Source organism: Oncorhynchus masou, chromosome 9 (assembly GCF_036934945.1).
Source record: "Oncorhynchus masou masou isolate Uvic2021 chromosome 9, UVic_Omas_1.1, whole genome shotgun sequence".
Lineage (NCBI taxonomy): Eukaryota > Metazoa > Chordata > Actinopteri > Salmoniformes > Salmonidae > Oncorhynchus > Oncorhynchus masou.
In genome coordinates this window covers 62801162-62823947 of record NC_088220.1, presented here as the reverse complement: position 1 = coordinate 62823947, position 22786 = coordinate 62801162, and the positions used below count along the sequence as shown (strand labels likewise).

The following is a 22786-nucleotide window of genomic DNA, read 5'->3' as shown; positions in this document are numbered from 1 at the left end:
AAGTCATTTTTAATATTTACAGTTACATCCAGTAGAAGATACATTTTCTGTTACTGCCCTTCCTGCTTGACTTCTCTCCTGGGGGTGTATCCCAAATGGCACCCTATTCCCTATATAGTGCACTACCTTTGATCAGAGCCCCATGGGCCCTGTTCAAAAGTAGTGCAGTATAAAGGGAATAGAGTGCCATTTGGAACATATGTTTGGAACTGTTTCTCCCATGTTCTCATCACTGTTGCCCTCATCGTTTCTTGTACAAACAAGGCCTCAGCTCCAGTCCTGCTGCCTTCTTTACCCTCTCTGGAGCTTCTGCAATCTTTTCAAACTCAAAGGAGTAAAAGTGGCTATTCTCTGTGTCCTAAGGAGGGAGCAAAATTAATAGGGTAGGGTATTGTAAAGATGCATTTCTTAAAGTTAAAGACAAAAACATGGCCATCCCAGTTTACTATGATTACTGCCTTACCTTTGTGACCAACTTGAATCCCAGGCTGGACAAAGCACCCATGAAGTTCCTCACATTCTCAAATCTACTTGCCACCTCTGCAATTTTCAGGATAACTCTGCAAAAAAATGACAAATTGTTTAATGATAATAAATGATGACATAAATATGGAAAATAAATGGGAACACCTTCTACTCCAGCATATTGACATACTGTAGCTTTGTTTTTCTGCACAATATATCTTACCCCATCACCAGCACACGGTTAGCCTCAACTAGAAAATCCACAAGGTTCGTCCCCATAAGAGAGAGACAGAATACAGCTATGTCCACAGTACCATCCTTGAGCAGTACCTTCAGACAGGTGGGACAACAATAGAAATCATACATCATTATCATCATCATCATTTTTCCCTTTGTATGGCGGTGTCTGGACGACCACGGTTTCCCTGTTCACAACAGAAGCTGTTCTTTCCCTTTGTATGGCAGTGTGTCTGGACGACCACGGTTTCCCTGTTCACACCAGAAGCTGTTTTTCCCTTTGTATGGCGGTGTCTGGACGACCACGGTTTCCCTGTTCACACCAGAAGCTGTTTTTCCCTTTGTATGGCGGTGTCTGGACGACCACGGTTTCCCTGTTCACAACAGAAGCTGTTCTTTCCCTTTGTATGGCGGTGTGTCTGGACGACCACGGTTTCCCTGTTCACACCAGAAGCTGTTTTTCCCTTTGTATGGCGGTGTCTGGACGACCACGGTTTCCCTGTTCACAACAGAAGCTGTTCTTTCCCTTTGTATGGCGGTGTGTCTGGACGACCACGGTTTCCCTGTTCACACCAGAAGCTGTTTTTTCCCTTTGTATGGCGGTGTGTCTGGACGACCACGGTTTCCCTGTTCACACCAGAAGCTGTTTTTGGTCCATCTTCTGTATCCTTTTGCACAGTGGTCTCTGCTTTTGTCGTTTTTGGGGGGGTGGTATTCTCTCCATTTTTTATTTTTTATTTGTTTTTACATTTCTTCTTGTTCTTCGTCTTGTTTTTCCATTGCTTTCGGTTTAATCTCTCAATCTCAGCATCTGTTGCTGCTTTTCCTTGTTTACTACCACCCATAATGGACTCTCTATTCTTTACCTTTTTGAACCCTAGGAAATAAAGAAAACCTCAAACCTCTTCAACTTAAGACAATCAATTGACAGTTGTGCTGGTGAAACTCACCTGCTTTTATTGGTTTCTTTGCTTTTATTGGCTTCTTAGCTACAGGCACTGCAGTCTCCTCGGCACACAAATCTCCATTGTCCTTATCGGTCTCTTCTCCTGAAACAGCTACTTTCTTGCGTCCTCTTTTGCTTCTTTTTTTCTTCCTCTTGGTGTGTGGTGTCAGTATGGCCTCTGTTTCGCTGTCACTGCCTGCTTCCCAAGGGGCACCATTGCTCTTGCTCCAGTTTGGTACGGACCCCAGTGTTTGGAGGGTCCGTAACAAACTCTTCTTCTTCCCAACACATTTTGTCTGTCCGGGAATGGAGAATGAAGGTGTCAAATTAAATACCATGGGAAAACCAAAATTCAGCCCTCTATTTGAATATGTGGTCACTGGCAACGTGAGTTGCGCCTGGCTTGCTAGCTACATAGGTACATTTAATTATAAAGAAAATTGAGATGGCTGCTCACCGTGATATTGGTGCTGTCAGACAGTTTGAAACGGCTGATGACCGTCTTGGTCAGAGCTTTGGCTTCTGGGTCATCGTTCCACTCATCCTCCTCAGCGAACATGCTTGACCAGCGCTGTAACTAACGGTAATGCATTACGTGAACAGGTTAAAAAAAAAGAACGCACGTGTATTAGAATAAATTGTCGATAGATTAGTGTGATGCTTTTCGGTACTGGCAGTAGATTCCAGAAAATATGAAATCAACGCTAACCTGCTTCTAGATTGAACAAGCTAGCGTTATATCAGACATGGTATTTAGCAGCCATACGTCAAAACTGCTAGCAACATTCATTCCAATACAACGACAACAACTTCACTCACCTGTCAGATGACCTATCAACACCTATTGCCAATTTCTGTTTAGCCACGTTTGGTTCGCACATTGACGGACCAAAACAAGCGCATGTGAATGACGCAAGTCTCTCCGCAAAGGATGATGGGACATGAGTCTTATTTGGTTTGTATGACTACCAATGGAGGACACAAAACTACGTTTTAAAAAATCACGGAGCAATAGCAGTTACGAAATTAACCTTTATTTTACAAAAGGCAGCGATGTACAAAATAAAGTGCCTGTGATTGTTCTCCTGTTTTCTAATGTGCTGATTTGACAACACTGCTGGGTGACATATTGACAAACTATGTAATTCTGTAACTGTCCCAGAACCAGAAGAGAATGGAGGACCTCCACTGGCAAAATGTACTCTCATGACAAAAACGTTGATTGGTATGAAACTAAAAAAGAAATATACCACTAAAAGATAACATAGCATAAAACATCTTCAGTACTAGACATTTGATATGACTAGGATTCATTATCTCCACCTAGTCCATTATTAATGTATATTTAAATATAATATTTAGCAGACACTTTTATCCAAAGTGACTTACAGTCATACATACATACATTTTCCACATGGGTGGTCCCAGGAAGTGAACCCATTACCCTAGCATTACAAGCACCATGCGTTACAAACTGAGCTACAAAGGACAATGTTTGACCCTCAACTCTCAGACTCCTGTGTTGTAAAACATTGTTTTGAACATCGCCTGTGCAGTTTATTATGACGGTCAGACTTTTAACCCCTGAGTGGAGATTCTTCTGGCCTGGTCAGTCCAATAACGGAGTCCTTCTTCCCCTGAGGATAAGTGTCCTGAGGATAAGTGTCCTGAGGACAAGTGTCCTGAGGATAAGTGTCCTGAGGACAAGTGTCCTGAGGATAAGTGTCCTGAGGACAAGTGTCCTGAGGATAAGTGTCCTGAGGATAAGTGTCCTGAGGATAAGTGTCCTGAGGATAAGTGTCCTGAGGACAAGTGTCCTGAGGATAAGTGCCCTGAGGATAAGTGTCCTGAGGATAAGTGTCCTGAGGATAAGTGTCCTGAGGATAAGTGCCCTGAGGATAAGTGTCCTGAGGATAAGTGTCCTGAGGATAAGTGTCCTGAGGATAAGTGTCCTGAGGACAAGTGTCCTGAGGATAAGTGTCCTGAGGATAAGTGTCCTGAGGACAAGTGTCCTGAGGATAAGTGTCCTGAGGATAAGTGTCCTGAGGATAAGTGTCCTGAGGATAAGTGTCCTGAGGATAAGTGTCCTGAGGATAAGTGCCCTGAGGATAAGTGTGCTTTGCCTTGTTGCCGCTCCTGTTTTCTCTGTAGGTAGCGAGAACGGGCATCGTTCACTGAGCTTTCATCGTTCCGTTTCTCCAGTTTCTTGAATGCGTCTTTCAGCAGACCCCTCTGGAATAAACCAAACACACATAATGACTATTAGAAGAACAAAACAAGCATACAAAGCATACAAATCACTTTGGGGCCTGGCTTAATCAGAAAAGGCACTACAGTAACTTATCTTGTCCAATAGGAATGCTCAATTACGTTTTCCATTTCAAAAACCTTTGCCCCCATTAGACGTTTTTATGAGACCTGTACTGTATATAATAAAGGAGCAGCTACAGAAACAAATGTTATACAATTAATTCTATACCAGTAAATTCATGCTCAAACTGAAATAGTCCACCCACACAGACAGTGCCTCTTCAACCTCAGGAGGCTGAAGAAATTTGGCTTGTCACCAAAAGCACTCATAAACTTTTACAGATGCACAATCGAGAGCATCCTGTCAGGCTGGCTGTATCACCGCCTGGTACAGCAACTGCTCCGCCCACAACCGTAAGGCTCTCCAGAGGGTAGCGAGGTCTGCACAACGCATCACCGGGGGCAAACTACCTGCCCTCCAGGACACCTACACCACCCGATGTCACAGGAAGGCCATAAAGATCATCAAGGACAACAACCACCCGAGCCACTGCCTGTTCACTCCGCTATCATCCAGAAGGTGAGGTCAGTACAGGTGCATCAAAGCAGGGACAGAGAGACTGAAAAACAGCTTCTATCTCAAGGCCATCAGACTGTTAAACAGCCACCACTAACATTGAGTGGCTGCTGCCAACATATTGACTCAACTCCAGCCACTTTAATAAATGGAACAATGGATGTAAAAAATGTATCACTAGCCACTTTAAACAATGCCACTTAATATAATGTTTAGATACCCTACATTACTCATCTCATATGTATATACTGTACCCTATACCATCTACTGCATCTTGCCTATGCCGTTCTGTACCATCACTCATTCATATATCTTTATGTACATATTTTTCATCCCTTTACACTTGTGTGTTTAAGGTAGCTGTTGTGAAATTGTTAGGTTAGATTACTTGTTGGTTATTACTGGATTGTTGGAACTAGAAGCACAAGCATTTCTCTACACTCACATTAACATCTGCTAACCATGTGTATGTGACAAATAAAATTTGATTTGATTAGATTTTGATTTGATCACCAGAGCCCATCAAACACCTGTTTGCCTTTTAGCTGCTTCCTTGGTCTCCCACTTGGCCACCTCCTCTCTGGCCACGCTGCTCAGCTCATACACACCCACCTCATGGAGCACAGGAATGATGGAAGATCACCAGTCCAGCTGGTCCTCCTGGTCAAAGAGCCACGGGGGAGGGGGAGTCAGGTTAACGTGCAGGAGAGATGGGGATTGATGTGTAATATGCATTCTGGGGATTTAATGGATTGTTCTGAAGTAATCAGAATATAGTCCTGGAAGTCTTTACCGTTGATGATGGATGAATGTGAACCATGGATCCGTGCCCATACATTGTCCAAAACATCTTTCCAACTGACCTGAGAGAAAACCACAACATTTCAGTTATCTTTCTTGACTTTTTAACATTGCTGGGATAAAAGCCGTACCTTCTTGCCATGTGTATCTCTGAGCGCCCCTGGTGAAGTAACCAGTGCATAGACATCTGCTGAACAGCTCACTCTTATTACCATCAAACTTCTCCATATAGAGAAATCTCTCTTCTGGAAACAACGGACATACCCTGGTTATAAATTTGTACATACATGCTCAGAGCTTCACATCATAGTTTTAGCTACACAAAAACTAATAAGATAAGTAAATAAATAAACAACAAACTGACCTGTTGTATTCGTAGGAGGAACTCTCTGAGCTAGGTCTCCTCGCTGAAGGCTGACTTTAGCGCCCTCCGGTGTATATAGTTGTCTTTACATCACGCTGACGGGGCATCACAACAAGTAGGCAGCAAAACAAGCTCACGTTAGATGGAGACCCATGAATATGAATGCAGTGAATGTAATGTAGCTTATTAAATACATCAAGAGGAGTTATGTTTGTATACCTGGCCTTGTCCTTCTCAAACACACTGAGCCACATGGTGAAGTCATTACAGCTGCCCGTCTGCACTCCCAACTGCCTGTGCTTCTGATCTGCCTCCTTCTGCTTCTCTGGATGGCCTGCAGAGAGAGAAATGCCAAACATTTAGATTAGAACTATGACTTGGAATTATGTCTGACTGAAATCCAATGGAGACAGAAATCAAAGGCAAGGAGGCTGAAGTCACTAAGCTGGAACTGAAGATTGCTTTAAACAAGCAAGTCCTTCTAGAAGGTAAACACACAATTATTCATTAGATTCCAAACTCAATGTTGAGGGTGAATGTTTTATCAGATTGGCTTAATAAATAACCTGCTGCAGTCTGGTTGCCTTGTTTGTACATTTGGTGAAACAAAAACCTTGCTCTGAAGGTTCACTGTCAAACATTTGAAAATCTACATGGTGACTAAGTGTTGACATCTCTCATCACGATCATGCTACGATGTATCTATGCATGACTTATTTTAGTTGATGTTATACCGTACAGTTTGTTATGTAAGCAGAAGATGAGGTCTGTAGTGTGTAGTAGACTTGTAGAGCGATCAGATATACATACGGTATACCTTAGAGTGCAAATACAGGTAGGTACATATCTGAGTCGTTCATGTTTATGGACTCACCAAAGGGCATTTGACTGAAAAGCTATTGGCTAGTTATTGGCATGGAATTTCTATGTTTCCCCTCAGTACTGTCTCTCAGTCATGATATAGTATATCACAGTTCCTTGTGAGAAAGAGTAGATTAATACATGGTTACATATCTACTGATTATTTAGCCAGGTGACCTTGTGTACCTTTTGAAAGATTCCCTTTCATGGATCTCTTGGTGGATCAGTGTGTAAGTCGCTCTGGATAAGAGCGTCTGCTAAATGACTTAAATGTAAATGTAAATGTAATGAAGAAATCGGTAAAGGCCGTGATGTATACATGTGTATTTCTGACAGAACCACATCTTCCTTGGCTAAACCAAGGCCTCATGCCGTTATTGTCCACCTGGTCTGATGAAAATGTTCTCCACAGACAGCATGGTGGCTACAGGCAGCAGGAGGTTCCTCAAAGCCTAGGGAGACAGCCTGGAGCAGGGCCCGGGTCAGCCCTGGGGGCAGGGGGAATTATACCATCAGTTCACCCAGCTGGGTCACTTTTCCTCTCCTACAGACACCACACAAGGGAGTGGGATATTGATAAGAGCTAACAAGAGCTATTAAAAAGATTGAGTCGTGATAGTCATGAAGAACTGCCAATATTGTATGTAGTAGGTTCCCTCTGTTCTTGATGGTGAAAACAGCAGAGTTGTATCCCTATGTGGTTGTAGATGTATCTGGTGGAGATTTGTATAAGCAATGACAGATATAGACATACTGTATATTCGTGTACATCTCTCACCTGTCGATGGCATCAGTTTGGTAAAGCCATTTCAATGCTTCTAGGATGAACCTCTCCTCTGGATGGTCCAGGTAAGGGAACCTTAAGAGGGACAGACCAAGCAACCATGGCCTCAAATGACTTGTTGGATTGTATTGTATTATCACAGTCTTGAAAAACGGACACTGGTTTCTCTGAGCACTTGAGGAAGTGGAGTTGTAACTACCTGATGACATCATGAACTTCCAGGCACTTGAGTGTGAGGATAACAGCGGTGAGACTGGTCCTCTGGATCTCTGGAATGGTGTACTCTTGCATGCACCTATCCCAGAACTTCTGATTGTAGTAAGTCCCTGCGGAGGTTCTCCCTGCTCGGCCTGCTCTCTGCAGGTCCTCGCTCCTACAACATCACAGTTCTGTTCATTAGGCACAAAACGAAAGGAAGCAGACAAACAGGGACTTCCGGGACTTACTTTGAAATCAGAACCACTTCGAGGATGTCCATAACCCTTGAGTTATGGTTGAGATGCTTCACTAACTCACTGTCAACAATATACCTGCAGTGAGCAAATTACAGTCATGAAATTTGAGGCCTTGCATTTTGTGATGGATAAGAACAGCTCTATGCAGTCATGTCATGACTTTATTCTTTTGATTTAGCAAGCAAATGACATGCTCAACTGTGTCCACTTGTGTGTAAAAGGGAACTCCATCTGTTTTTCTATATGTGAATGTCACAGTGTGGGGTACTCAGACAGTGCCGGAAATCTTACCAGTGAGCATAGATCTGTACAGCGGCAGGATCAGCAGCCCTTCCACTTTACGGTCCTGCAAATCGTAACGGTAGTCTATGAATTAAGCCTTCGCATACAACATGTCACAGGCCTTCTCAATATCATACAGCCCTGTTATAAACAGTTGTCTCGAAGATAAAAAATGAACCTGTAATCATTACATTCATATTCTGGAGATTATCATTAGGTTTACCTGTTAGAAACACAAGGATATCTCCAGCCATCTCACTTGTGTTCACATCCAATTCCACCTTGATAATCTGTCACAGACAAGAGGTTTGTTCATATTCAAAGTTTCCCCCATATTTTTTCCCCATACATACACAGTAGAGACAATATACCATACCAATCAAAAGTTAGGACACACCTACTCATTCAAGGGGTTTTCTTTATTTTTTACTATTTTCTACATTGTAGAATAATACTGAAGATATCAAAACTATATATGGAATCATGTAGTAACCAAAAAAAGTGTTAAACAAATCTAAATATATTTCATATGAGATTCGTCAAAGTAGCAACTCTTTGCCTTGATGACAGCTTTGTACACTCTTGACATTCTCTCAACCAGCTTCACCTGGAATGCTTTTCCAACAGTCTTGAAGGAGTTCCCGCATATGCTGAGCACTTGTTTTGTCACGACGTCCGCCGAAGTTGGTCCCTCTCCTTGTTCGGGCGGAATTCGATGGTCGAAGTCGCAGACCTTCTAGCCATCGTTGATCCTCTTTTAATTTTCCTTTGGTTTTGTCTTGTCTTGTATCACACCTGGTTCCAATCCCATTCATTGTATGTTGTTTATTTAACCCTCTGTTTCCCCTCATTGTCCTTGTCGGTGATTGTTTGTTTGTAAGATTTGTGCAAGATATGTTCTGGTGTGCGACGGGTTTTGTACCCACTTTTATTATTTTGTATATTTTGTTTTTTGAGTTTTTGAGTACTTATAAAAAACTGTTCCGTTTTATACCAAGTTTGATCTCCTTCGCCTGACTTCCCTGCCACCAGCATATTCCCTTACATGTTGGCTGCTTTTCCTTCACTCTGCAGTCCAACTCATCCCAAACCATCTCAATTGAGTTGAGGTCAGGTGATTGTGAAGGCCAGGTCATCTGATGCAGCACTCCATCACTCTCCTTCTTGGCCAAATAGCCCTTACACAGCCTGGAGGTGTATTGGGTCATTGTCCTGTTGAAAAACAAATTATAGTCCCACTAAGCGCAAACCAGATGGGATGGCGTATCGCTGCAGAATTCTGTGGGAGCCATGCTGGTTAAGTGTGCCTTGAATTCTAAATAAATCATAGTGTCACCAGCAAAGTACCCCCACTCCATCACACCTCCTCCTCCATGCTTCACGGTGAGAACCACACATGCGGTTATCATCCGCTCACCTACTCAGCGTCTGACAAAGACACGGCGGTTGGAACCAAAAATCTCAAATTTGGACTCATCAGACCAAAGGACAGATTTCCACTGGTCTAATGTCCATTGCTCGTGTTTCTTTTCCCAAGCAAGTCTCTTCTTATTATTGGTGTCCTTTAGTAGTGGTTTCTTTGCAGCAATTCAAACGCAAAGGCCTGATTCATGCAGTCTCCTCTGAACAGTTGATTTTGAGATGTGTCTGCTACTTGAACTCTATGAAGCATTTATTTGGGTTGTAATCTGAGGTGCAGTTAATTGCCGATTTCTTAGGCTGGTAACTCTGATGAGCTTATCCTCTGCAGCAGAGGTAACTCTGGGTCTTCCTTTCCTGTGGCGGTCCTCATGAGAGCCAGTTTCATCGTAGCACTTGCTGGTCTTTCCGACTGCACTTGAAGAAACTTTCAAAGTTCTCGTAATTTTTTCGGAATGACTGACCTTCATGTCTTAAAGTAATGATGACTGTTGTTTCTGTTTTCTTATTTGAGCTTGCCATAATATGGGCTTGGTCTTTTACCAAATAGGGCTGTCTTCTGTTTACCAACCCCATCTTGTCACAACACAACTGATTGGCTCAAATGCATTAAGAAGGAAAGAAATTCCTCAAATTAACAAGGCAGACCTGTTAATTGAAATGCATTCCAGGTGACCACCTCATGAAGCTGGTTGAGAGAATGCCAAGAGTACAAAGCTGTCAAAGGGTGGTTACTAAGAATCTCAAATATAAAATATACTTTGATTTGTTTATCAGTTTTTTGGTTACTACATGATTCCATATGTGTTATTTCATAGTTTTGATGTCTTCACTATTATTCTATGAATGTAGAAAATAGTAAAAATAAAGAAAAACTATTGAATTAGTAGGTGTGTCCAAACCTTTTCTGCCAGTTCGCAAAAGCATTATTTGGTGATTGGCTGTGTAGGCAATTTGGCGTGCATACAGTTAAGCGTTTAGACATATGCATATGCATAAGACCAGATTAGGTTTTTCTTTCATTATTTTAGGCTAAATGTAGACTATAGAAATTGCACAATAATTATACATTCATTGATTTTTTAAGGTATTGTTTCTCTTTATTCAACCCGTCTGCCCTTCAGCCACACAATATTTCATTAACCTAAACCCATCCGCCCTGCAGATATCCACCGGTGCTGTGGGTTATGAGCCAACCTGCGCATCACTAGCTGATTTTAAATGAGCTAAATCCTGGGGTGGTACAATCACTGAATTTATACATTATCATACATCATGCTAACAGTTGGCCTATGTCAGTAAAAGCAAGCTCACTCCCTACCTCTTTAACGTAAACAGAGCTCTGTGTATCAGCCTGGGGGTGACAGGGAAGGTTCTTCCAGGGATGGTGAAGACAGGACAGCCTCCCAGGAACACAGAGAGCTTGTCTGTCTCCAGGGTGGCTGACATTACCACCACCTTCAGGGGGACAGAGCAACCCTTAAGAGGCCTTATCTGGACTGGAGAGGGTCGGCTTCAACAGACCCAGCAAAATGTCCTAAAGTAAAACAAATATTACACAACCGTTTACAATCTGGGATTTGTTTATCAGCAAAACAGCAGCCCCACCACTTGCTTTGGTTATACAACTGAGGGATGGAGTTGGGGATATAACCAGATTACTGTTTTGAAGTAGGTGCCTCTATTACTGACCCTGTTAAGGCTCCTCTCATGGGCTTCATCCAAAATGACTACACTGTACTGAGACAGAACAGGGTCTGCCAGGACCTCTCTCAGCAGACAGCCGTCTGTCATGTACTTTACCAGCGTGTCCTGACAACACACACATCTCCTTTCAGAGACACACATTTGCTGATATACACAATACTCTAATTCCCTTCACATTTCAGCGACAATACGTAGACCCATAGAACACTTTCAAGATGCCTAACACATGAGCATATCCAATAATTTATGTGAAGTATCACTTTGAGCAGTCGAGTACAGTGTTTCCCAACCCTGGTCCTCGAGTACCCCTAACAGTAAAACATTTGATTGTATCCCTGGACAGGCACACCTGATTCAACTTGTCAAATAATCATCAAGCCCTCAATAAGTTGAATGAGGTGTTTGTCCAGGACTACAATGAAAATGTGTACTGTTGGGTGACTCGAAGACCAGCGTTGGGAAACACTGATCCAGTAGGCAGCTGTCTTGGAGCTCTTTCACCTGTGTCGTGCAGTCATCGAAGCACACTTGATATCCAACCTCTCTATCCCAACTAAAGTGCATCTCCTGTGATAACCTCTAGGCTACAGTGATGGCTGCTACTCTCCGAGGCTGGGTGATGCCAATCTTGCTATTACTCCAAAATCATACATAATTAATACAAGTTTACACCTATCTAAACCTTTCAGACCTCTCTATAAGGGCATCACATAGACAAATGCTATAATAAAGGGAATAGAGGTTTGGGTCAATTTTGAATTCTGTACACAGGTCCCATGGGGACATTGAGTCGTTTTCCCACTGCCAGTCTCGCCAGTGACAACCAAGAATGAATTGTCTTTGACAGCCTGTTGAAGTTTGGCCTTATGTTGATAGATCGGCAGGTTCTTTGATTCGTCTGAATCTCCCTTGGTATCCCACTCCGTCCTTTTCGACATGATGGACTCTATTGTTGTTTAACTATGCGAAAGGGAATGATGACAATAGCTGGTTCCAATAATTTATATTACACGTATACACTAACAAAGAGTAAACACATAACTGCTTACTTACTTATATAGAGTTGTAGGTCTGACTCTCCTCCACAATATTCTAACTTTTTGGTCGTAAAGACTCCATGTTACACACGTTTCTGTCGGCAAACGATGAAACACAGCGACTTTCGGGTATACAATGCATTCTACATTTTCATTGGTCCCCATCTTGGCCAAATACCCTGACGTTTACTGTAAGCCGCTCCCCATGTCTGAAAAGTCCCTGCAGAAGTATTGCCTTTATGCGCAATTTTCGACTATTAAATGGAATAATATGCTATAATTCATGATAAAACGTACAATTGCATTAACACACAAGGGTTCGATTGCTACAATGAGCCAATTTTGTCAGTCTTTTATTACAGTAAATGTACAGATAAGATTATTATGATAAATGATTCTGTTACAGGGCATTGAGCAGCCGGTTCCTTTGCAGACTTCTGTATCATAATGAAAGTATACCTGGGGGATAGTGTTGTTAATTGGCTGACATAAGTGTCTACAACACTTATGTCATTTTCACTGTAAACAGGAGCATTCAAGCCTCTGTGCCCAGAAAGTGGTGATGAATACCACCCAGTTACTGAAAAGTATCTAATAATTTTCACACAATGCAATTTGAGTTGTATATGAGTTAACAGGCACTCAGACTTTGTAAACTCATGGAATTTCACAAAGGAGAATGGCCTGACTACAAACCCATTGTAATGTGATGGATACTTAACTCCCTTGCTGCGGACCATTGGCAGAAACACAGTTCTGTGGCTGCCACCCCTGTAGGGACACCTGACAATGGAAACAAGAAGTCCTGAACCCAGTGGTTTACCATTGGAATATAAGTCAATAGGGATTGATCATCTGTGAACAATTGCAATTGGCTTGAAGTTGTTGGTTTTGGTAGTAAACATGTAAGAGCACACAGTCACTGGCGGTTCCCATCGGTGAGAGTGGAAGTACCTGTAAAAGGATATTCATATTTTAAATGTTGAATAAATGAATGTGTAAAATTGAGTCTAGACATACTCTACATTTGAGAGTACACTATAAGGAGTATGATGACACTAGAATGTTGGTTCACAGATCATAGGGTCTTACAGGAGGCATGTAAAGGTCTAAAAAGGGCTTGAAGTTGCCACTTTCATCATGATTTTCTAAGAAATTGTTTGTGTGATACAAATGTAAAAAGGCATGTCAAACATTTTCCTACCAATTAACTTTCTGTGAGAATTGCAAGAACAATCTGAGATACCAAAAATATTATCAGCCTACGCTGATGTGGAATAGGCCATTAGATTATTTTTTATCAATCTGAAAGTAGGCCCAAGGAAAATAATCAATTTGACCCAATAGGGAAAGAGATCCGATAAAGAAATAGACCATCAATATGGTACACACCTGGGATTGAGCGCCACAGTAGGTGAATGGAAAGCGAAAGGTAACAAAGTGGTCAGCCCTGGTTTTGGACTTGCAGTTCTGGCTGTGGCTGGAGGGGATCTGGACTGTGTCCAGGTTCAGAGGGGAGAAAGTGGCATTCTGGAAGATGGTGATGAGAAACCTTGTCCTTGTCGCAGTGCCCAGGAGAACTTCTCAATGTGGATTGTCAACCTTGCTAATTTCCTCTGAAGGGAATGTTTACAGACTGCTGATAACTGATATAATCTCACACTATAAAGCTGCTGAATACATTCTTTCCACAATGCAACTTTTGCATTATATAACATTAAGGCAAAGATTTTTTTACCTTTCAGGATGTATTTTACAGATGAGAGGCACTCTTGGTGATCTCAACTTGGCCCTCTTCTAGCATAGCCTTGATGATCACTGTCAAGCTGGCAATATCTCCCTGGCACATTAGAATACAAGCGAGGTTAACGTCAGCCTTTATGTGCTACAGCAAAAAAAGAAAGAGATTGAATATTAGCGGAAATAATTAGCCTACTTGTCTTTTGATGAGACAGCCATAATAGGGAACAGAAAAGACAACGAACAGGTCTGTCTCTCCCATGAGATAGTGGCACTGAAGAGCAATATCTATTGCCCTGTAGTGTCCACCATTTTCATCTGTGTGAATTTGTATACACAGGACATTATCAATTAACCAAAACCACACATATATAACCAATGATGTTGCCATTTGATTGATCAGGATTGAATACATAAGTTACTTACCTTGGATATAAATGTTAAATGCAAAATGGGTGAATTGCTCTTTAGGAATGTAGAGAGACATATACCCATTATGACCACCCACCGTGTTATTTATGTCTTTGTAAACTGCGGTTGAAAGTATGGAATATATCCCTCTCACTCCGCGAATAACAAATGATCTCTGATGGTCAGCAAACAGTGGACATTGGGCCTGGGTGACCATCCACTGGTGAGGTGACACAGCTGAGGGTCATTCGGGTTAATGGCCTTGATTAGATCATTTCGGATTCCCATTGGATGATTCATTGGTGCGTGAAAGAATCTCAAACCATTGAAGCAAAAATTATTTCACTTTATTTCATATTTGTTTCACTTTCAAGACAATACTTTATTTAAAAAATACAACCCAAACAAAAAGGAGACCAAGGTGTTGAGACCCAGTATCCTCATCATCCCCATCATTTGTTGATTTGGTCTGTACTCTTGTTGTAGATAGGGTTTTTATATTCACATTCTGGGAGAGAGTGCAAGAGAGAGGGAGTGGTCTCAATGTAAGATAAGTTATAATGATTATACAGTATGCTGTGAGGAGAAAAAAAACTTACTCTCTTTGGGATTCTTTCTCCAAAAGCTTCCTGCAATGAGAAGGAGACAAGGCATTGATAACAAAATGCTAGAGTGCATATTGATTTGTATCAGAGATTACTGTAAAACATAGTGCGTAAGATACCTCTTTGGCAGTTGTCCATTTGGAATCTTCCCTCCTGGTTGGTCTCTGCCTCATTTGCTCTTTGGTGGCTGTCGATCTGAGCTCTGGCTTGCTCATTGATCTCTGCATGGTTTGCTGTCAGAGTTCAAGATGAGTCAATGTAATTCATAAAAGGATCACTGCAAGCTGATACTGTAAATTGCTCATTAAAAAGCTCTGACTTTACCATAGTAATGCTGTCCGAGACTTGATTGGCGCAATCTGCTCATGAGTTCTGGGGAAGGAAAGTCCATTAAGTTCAGTTACTTCTGAATGCAACATAAATACCAAGCAGGATGAAAATATTGGTATCATTGAACAAGGGAAAATTATTATAGAATGTTGACTGTATGTTACATAAATAAATAAATAAAATAAATAAATATATCCCATTTAGCAGACGCTTTTGTCCAAAGCGACTTACAAGTCGGCTGGGGCCACTACTTTTTACATATGGGTGGCCCTAGCGGGAATCGAACCCACGATGCTTGGCGTTGCAAGCGCCGTGCTCTACCGACTGAGCCACACAGGACCCCAGTATAGCTCACCTCTATGAAACCCTCTTCTTTTCTCACTCAAATCTCTCACTGGTTTATTTTGGTATCTAGCTGGTTCGTGCTGGTGTCTTGGTGGTTCGTGCTGGTTTCTTGGTGGTTCATGCTGAATTCCGGTTGGATCATACTGAATAGTGGTTGGATCCTGCTGAATTCTGGTTGGATTTTGCTGAATTCTGGTCGGTTCATGCTGCATTCTGGTTGGATCGTGCTCATTGTTTTCTGTTGAAAGGAGGGAAGAGAACAGTTCAAACTAGGTCCATGTAGAAAAGAAAACAACAACATTAAAATTCCATTCAATGAAAATGGTAAATCTAAAATAATAAAGTACCATAGATAGGTCGCTCATTGCCGGCTCCTAAAGTAAGACAAAAACAGATGTGAGCATCAGTCTGGAAATGCACCATGACTTTGTACTGTGGTCTTGTTTTGGTAAATATATAATGATGTTGTAATTTTTTATTTTACTAGGCAAGTCAGTTAAGAACAAATCCTTATTTTCAATGACGGCCTAGGAAAAGTGGGTTAACTGCCTGTTCAGGGGCAGAACGACAGATTTGTACCTTGTCAGCTCGGGGGTTTGAACTTGCAACCTTTTGGTTACTAGTCCAACGCTCTAACCACTAGGCTACCCGTCACCCCTGTGTGTGTGTGTGTGTGTGTGTGTGTGTGTGTGTGTGTGTGTGTGTGTGTGTGTGTGTGTGTGTGTGTGTGTGTGTGTGTGTGTGTGTGTGTGTGTGTGTGTGTGTGTGTGTGTGTGTGTGTGTGTGTGTGTGTGTGTGTGTGTGTGTGTGTGTGTGTGTGTGTGTGTGTGTGTGTGTGTGTGTGTGTGTGTGTGTGTGTGTGTGTGTGTGTGTGTGTGTGTGTGTGTGTGTGTGTGTGTGTGTGTGTGTGTGTGTGTGTGTGTGTGGCCTATGTGTGCTTACGCTTTTTACCTCTCTTCTGTGCCACGTCTCTCCCAACATCATCACTACACGCAACGTCCTCAGGAAGTGTACTGGATCCTGTCATATTATACAGAATTCTACATTAATTTCATGTTTCAATCAGATTTGAAAAGGGTGCTCAAATACTATAGAGGTAATAAAACAAAAAAGGCACTGCTATAAGATTATCATTTTTTCAGGCGTTATGTCTTTATTGAAAGTTCATCACATTTCACAAACATATTAGGCTACTTTGAAATATTCCACTGCTTAATTCCACATATTGGGTGGAATTAAGAAATGCATGTAGGCCTGTTAAAACTGTGCAATGTACATCTTTTTAGTAGGATATATAGCTACATAACTGACATGGTGTCACGTCTGCTCCCGCTCTTCCCCCCTGGCGCTCAAGGGCGCCAGGCTGCCCTGCATCACGCACTCCTGCCATCATCAATTACACACACCTGCCTCCCTCGTCACAAGCATTAGCGATATTGGATTCACCTGGACTCACTCATCACCTGTTTATTACCTCCCCTATATTTGTCAGTTCCCCTGCTCTGTTCCCTTCTGATGCATTAATTGTTTTTGTCTTTGTTACCCTTGTGCTGACGCTGTTCCTGTCTCCTTCCATGTCCGTTCCTTAGTAAATGTTTGATTCCCCGTACCTGCTTCGTCTCTCCAGTGTCAATTCATGTGACACATGGAAGCAGCTTTCAAAGTTGCCCAATCAGCATCATAACATTTACATCAGAAAGAAAGGATGCTGCTTAATGCTCATAGGAAGATTCAAATTAGCCTGAATAACTGTCAATGTACTCAGTGTAGCATACTCTATACTGTGCAGTATACCATGCTCGCTGCATTCATCAATATCATTCCAGTACTGAAGTAAGACTGAGGGAGTCAGAAAGAGGAACATGGAGGTGCTCACGTGTCCATTTCACCCAGCAGAAACAGCCACTCAGGAGCACTATGAGGACGGCCACACCACCAACGCTGAAAAACAACACTTGCAGATCTGTACTGTCTGAAGAGAGGAAGAGGTGGTTTTATTTACATGTACCTTACAGGAAACATTATGCAAGAGGGCTACTTTGTCTAACCCAAACAGAAATAGGTTGGCCTTTACATAAAGTGAATGCGTAAGGAAAAACCGACCACATGCTGTGTGTACAGAGTGCATCTCTGCAGTTTGCATCACAGTATGAAGCCTACACCAATTATTTTGACTCATTACAGGTGACTTGAAAGGGTCCTAGATTTTCGGATACAACAGTATAAGAGATTATTGTTCTAATGTAACAATAAACTAACTTTCTTTTGATACAAATATTTGGTTGAGGTCACAAGAAAAATCAAACCGACAACTCAGGTATTGTTACAAGCATCATTCTCCAACTAACTGAATCACTGGAACAATATACTACTGTAGATACTAGCATAGTGTTACCTTGATCAAGTTCCTTAACTTCCACTCGATGGCACTCACAAGTACTTAGATCATTCCTCTGTAGCTCACAGCAGTAGGAACCCAGGTCTGAGGCCTGAAGGGCATCGATGCTGATGGAGAAGTTCCTCAGAGCTCCCTGATTGGGGAAAGCCTTCACTCTGCCCTGCCTAGGGTCCAGAAAGTCCACCTGATAATACATTCGTATTTTATTTACATATTATTTGAAGAGCGCGTTTCATTACATGCAGAAATTACAAAGCTGTACATTAAAAATAAGGTAAAAAATGCTTTTAAAAGGCTAAAGTCTCAAAGCTAAAAAAGAAGTCTAGTATAGCACATGATATGCAGACAACCAAAGGAGGCAACAACCTTCCCAGAGGATGTGATGTTGACCAGGCTGGCACCAGAACCAGAGATCTGGTTCCACACCACCCATCCATCGCCAGGGCTGATGCCCAGAGAGGTAGACCCAAAGCTGCATGACAAGAGCACCGCAGAGCCCAGTGGAGCCTGGAGGGTGGATGTGTTACAGGAGTCATGGCAATGTTTGTTACCTAAAGGAGGAGTGTTGGGTTTGGACGGTTATCAGGCTCATATACAAAACGTTGCAATGTAATGGTTAAGATATACAATTCTCAGCAGCATACATACATTTTTCTATTGTAAGCTAAATATAGGGTTTAAAGAATTACACCATTATTTTCCTGATGCACTCACGACAGGAAGCTTCTCTTCAATTTCTACTCTCCTATTCTACACTTATTCTCTCATATCTCTACGTAAAATGCTATATCTAAATTATCATTATCTTAAGCACTTACCCATTGAAGCAGCAGAGGTATAACATAATACCATCCAGAAAAAACAGCCATCAGTTTTGACCAAGAACATTTTCTGTATCCTAATATATGGTGGTGAGTGGTATCAGAAATGTAAGTGAAAGTATGAGGCACATACATTCAGTAGCTGCTGTATGAGCAAGGTAAATGGCAAACCTCTGCAACTACGTTCAGACACAGAGGGAATCTATTAGGTCACTTCCTGTCTGAGCAGCTGTGCCTCTTTCAATTCTTCCCATGTAATTTTATACATATCTGAAAACATTTAATATAGTGTTACATTTAAACTGGTACTTATGTTATTCACATGTTATAACAATCACAAGTACTTAGATTATGTTCATGTAGACAGCTTTTTCTGTGATTATTAGCAACTATGAAGCATATTCATGCACATAAACCAGGTTATTGTAGTGCATGACACATATAGATAATTTAGGTTCATAAATGCTTATTTTACTGTACTCACCCAAATACTATTTGTAGCTGCAGCCAATGGAACAAAGTTCTGAGCAGTAGCACAGATGTGGTCTTCTTACTCAGAAGACCACAGTAGCTTTCTGTTGAAGGGGGCCTTCCGTTGCAAGTGATATGCAAAGGTAAACCACACTGGATGGATGCAGCGTGGTGTGGGTTGATAATCAAGAGTGAGACAAGCATATGCACTGTAGATGAACATTGGGTTGAAAGTATGTTTTTATTCTAATCCTCATGTTGTCATGTCTTTTGACAAGAAAGTAGAGGTTGTAATGAACACACCTTCAATATGAATCCCTGTGTGCTACACAATGTTGACTAGAGAAAAGTATACAAAATACATGCATACAAATTATTTGCAAAGACTGATCATGGAAATTAAAGAGGAAGACATTTTACTAAGATCAACCATATTTGTTATCATTATAAATGTATTTATTATTACTTATGTCTTTTGGAGGATCTCAATTGGAAAAAGTCCATCCTCTCCTCGATTCCTCCGTCCTCCTCTCCTGCATGAACTGGAAACCGATAAGGGGTAGAGTGGTCAAGGAGAGTGTCAATTCGTTAGAAGGCAAACAGGAGTCTGCTCACCTCCTTCATTACCTACTTTGGCAGAGAATACTCAAGAGTGTACACACCCCCCCTTTGAATCATATGCTGTTTTCTCTAAGGAGAGCATGCACACATTTAAAAGCGATACGCTAATCCTTTTATCTATAACATGTCTTGCACACAACTTGTTCAATTGGTTTTTGCACTTTACACATTTATTTGGGGATTCCACCCCTCTAGAAGTCCTTTGCTTGATGACGCATAAGTGGAGGAGAGCCATTTCATACAAGCGCATTTGTTTTCACGTTTCACTCCGCGATTACCTTTGACCTTTTTCAAAAGCAGGCAAGGGGATGACAGAGGACAGGACGTGAGGAGTTGAGCAAAACCAATTGAGTCTCTCTTCATCTTGTCACTATAGTTTTTGTAACTATTGTGTGTGTTGTCACAAAATACAGTCACCATGACTACTCAAGCAACTTGCTTCCTTTTTAACAAGGAAAGACAAATCATCTGCTTTGTGGTTAAAACCAAAGACTGACACTGAAGACAACCAGGAAATTGTTTCTATGTTGAATTTCTTTTCTTTTCCAACCTGGTTCATGCTTTGCAAATCATAAAACCGTCATAGCCATGCTACATCTGCCAACACAGTTTGAGTAGCTCATATCAGACATCTCATGCAACACCTTTCATCAATTTAAATAGAAAATGGGGAATGTTTGTCAATCTAGTTTGTTGTTTAATCTAAGTTGTTAGACATGTGCTCTCGTAGCTCTCATACCCTGGTGACAGAAAGCAACTTTGTAGAGGTACACAGAGGGCCTCTTGTCACCTTTGTTAGAGTAATGTCACTGTCTGTGGTCCAGACTGGATACAGCTGAAAACCACTTTCAGTTCTGCTGGTCTGCTGGAGACAAGGGAGAGAGAGGAGTTACAGGAAACATATCAACATATCAATTCAAGTTTAAAATGCTCCCTGCAAAAACATAAGTGAAAATACACACCTACTGCTTCCACTTCACGCTAAATTTATTATGTAATGTATTTGTATTGTAATGATACATTGTATGTAATGTGCTGCATGTCAAACACTTTCATATAGGATCAATATCATACCAAATGTTTTGTGAACACACAGCATGTATTTTGTATTTGTGTATCATGATCTGTACAAATAAGCAGTAATCTACAAATGTAAATCACTATCCACAAACAAACACCTTTTGGTTCGACTTCACAGTGGTGCACAGGGCAGGGGCACGCCACTCCAAGTCGGCCCTGTACTGCAGACGGGTGCCGCCACTGTGAGAGGGCGTGTGCAGTGGAGAGGGTCTGTGCCACAGTGTCGGGCGAGCAGGCCTGTCTGCTGTGAGCTGCAGACTGCCGCTGTGGGTGAACGGGGGCAGCAGCAGGGACAGAACACAGACCTACAGCCGGTGCTACAGTGGATAGAGGCGCAGCCAAGGCCACCATTGAAAGAGGTGGCAGCGCTCTCACTCACTCGCTGGTTGATGGTGTGCTACAGCGGGCATGGAAGGAGACAGCTACGGGAGAGGAGAGGTGGCGTCCCAAAAGCATTGCGGGAGGCTGTTCTCCAGAGTGCTCATGGCAGGGGTGGGGACTGGACACTTTGCGGGTCACAAATCACTCCGCCACCTCCATCAGGGCTTTTACTGGGGGCAGCACATGGAGGACTTTTGCCGGAGCTATGACAACTGCACAGCAAAAAAGGGCCCTCCAGCTCCAACAGTTCCCGGTGGGAGGGGGATGTAGTTGGGCCACTCCCCACCACAGACAGTGGAAACCTCTGGGTACTCATGGCCATGGACTATTTCACCAAATAGTCTGGGACCAGGAGGCAGAGACCATTGTCGACTCCCTGACAGCAGGGATGTTCAGCAGGTTTGGAGCTGCGTAGTCCATCCAGAGCGACCAAGGCAGAACCTTTGAGTCCCGTGTGTTTGCCACCATGTGTGAGAGGCTGGGTATGCACAAGACCCGCACTCCTCCACTCCATCCTCAAAGTGATCGTGTGAACAGCCACTGAGGAAAAAAATAACACTTGTTGACTTGGCAAACAAGACAAACTGGCACAGACAGACAGAAAACACAGGCATAAATACCCAGGAAATAAGTGGAGAAGATGGGCGACACCTGGAGGGGGGTGGAGACAAGCACAAGGACAGGTGAAACAGATCAGAGTGTGAAATATACTACATTTGCTGCAACCTTGAAAGGCAGGCATCAACATGGCCGAATGAGAGGCTGTCAGCGATTTATAAAAATCACTTTCTACGGATACAAACTTTTTTCTACAACTATGACTACAAATTGACTACAAATTGCTTTCTACACGTGACAACTTTTAGTTTTTTTCTTGTAGTCAATTCCCTGCCAAAAGTCAGGTGACCTAAGCACTTCCAAATATGGAGTTACATGTTTGCCTTATCTCTCCTAGGTACAAATCTTTATGGCTCTCATTTTACTTAAGGCCCTTGGAAATGACCTGCATATCTGCAGTTTTAAAAACATTCTAATGCAATATATCGATTTACAAATACAAATCAAAAGGTGTTTGTTAGTGGATAGTGATTTACATTTGTGGAAAGTGATTTACATATGTGGAAAGTGATTTACATTTGTGGATTGGTGCTATACATTTGTGGATTGGTGATATACATTTGTGGATTGGTGATATACATTTGTGGATTGGAACTTATTTGTACAGATCATGATACACAAACACAAAATGCATGCTGTGTGTTCACAAAACATTTGGCATGATATTGATCCCATACTTTTACACAACCCAAGGGTTTACATGACAACAAGGCAAGAGCCACCACCCCCCACAACCCCCACCGTCTGTCTGTCTGACAGTGAGGTTGTGATGTCATCACC

The 22786-nt window shown here is 42.1% G+C and overlaps 1 protein-coding gene and 2 pseudogenes across 3 annotated transcripts; all 3 read right to left on the bottom strand.

Annotated features, from left to right (window-relative positions):
• Window positions 1–241: 241 nt before the first annotated feature.
• Window positions 242–2555, bottom strand: LOC135545056 (ribosomal RNA-processing protein 8-like; annotated as a pseudogene).
• A 702-nt stretch (window positions 2556–3257) lies between these two features.
• Window positions 3258–12086, bottom strand: LOC135545055 (probable ATP-dependent RNA helicase DHX40; annotated as a pseudogene).
• A 2575-nt stretch (window positions 12087–14661) lies between these two features.
• LOC135546430 (uncharacterized) lies at window positions 14662–19109 on the bottom strand. Of its 3 annotated transcripts, none has more exons than XM_064974848.1 (11): window positions 18833–19109; window positions 18381–18521; window positions 18012–18198; window positions 17493–17588; window positions 16559–16636; window positions 15964–15990; window positions 15627–15854; window positions 15266–15313; window positions 15061–15174; window positions 14936–14965; window positions 14662–14844 (listed from the first exon to the last, which is right to left on the bottom strand). In XM_064974848.1, the coding sequence occupies exons 1-11, from the start codon at window positions 18968–18970 to the stop codon at window positions 14789–14791; spliced, it is 1143 nt and encodes a 380-aa protein (XP_064830920.1). In that variant the 5' UTR covers window positions 18971–19109; the 3' UTR covers window positions 14662–14788. The 3 variants fall into 3 exon arrangements, with proteins under 3 accessions (XP_064830920.1, XP_064830921.1, XP_064830922.1); XM_064974849.1 differs by having other exon boundaries at window positions 16568–16636; window positions 18833–19107; XM_064974850.1 differs by having other exon boundaries at window positions 18381–18565; window positions 18833–19106.
• Window positions 19110–22786: the final 3677 nt, after the last annotated feature.

Bases quoted from the DNA above. Each gene is read 5' to 3' on its own strand.
- LOC135546430 (XM_064974848.1), bottom strand. From the start codon at position 18,970: ATGTATGTGCCTCATACTTTCACTTACATTTCTGATACCACTCACCAC. The intron at 18,199-18,380 runs GTTGTTGCCTCC...ATGTATTATCAG, and splicing joins ACATCACATCCTCTGGGAAG to GTGGACTTTCTGGACCCTAG. The intron at 16,637-17,492 runs GTGAGCACCTCC...ATAATATGACAG, and splicing joins CTGCTGGGTGAAATGGACAC to GATCCAGTACACTTCCTGAG.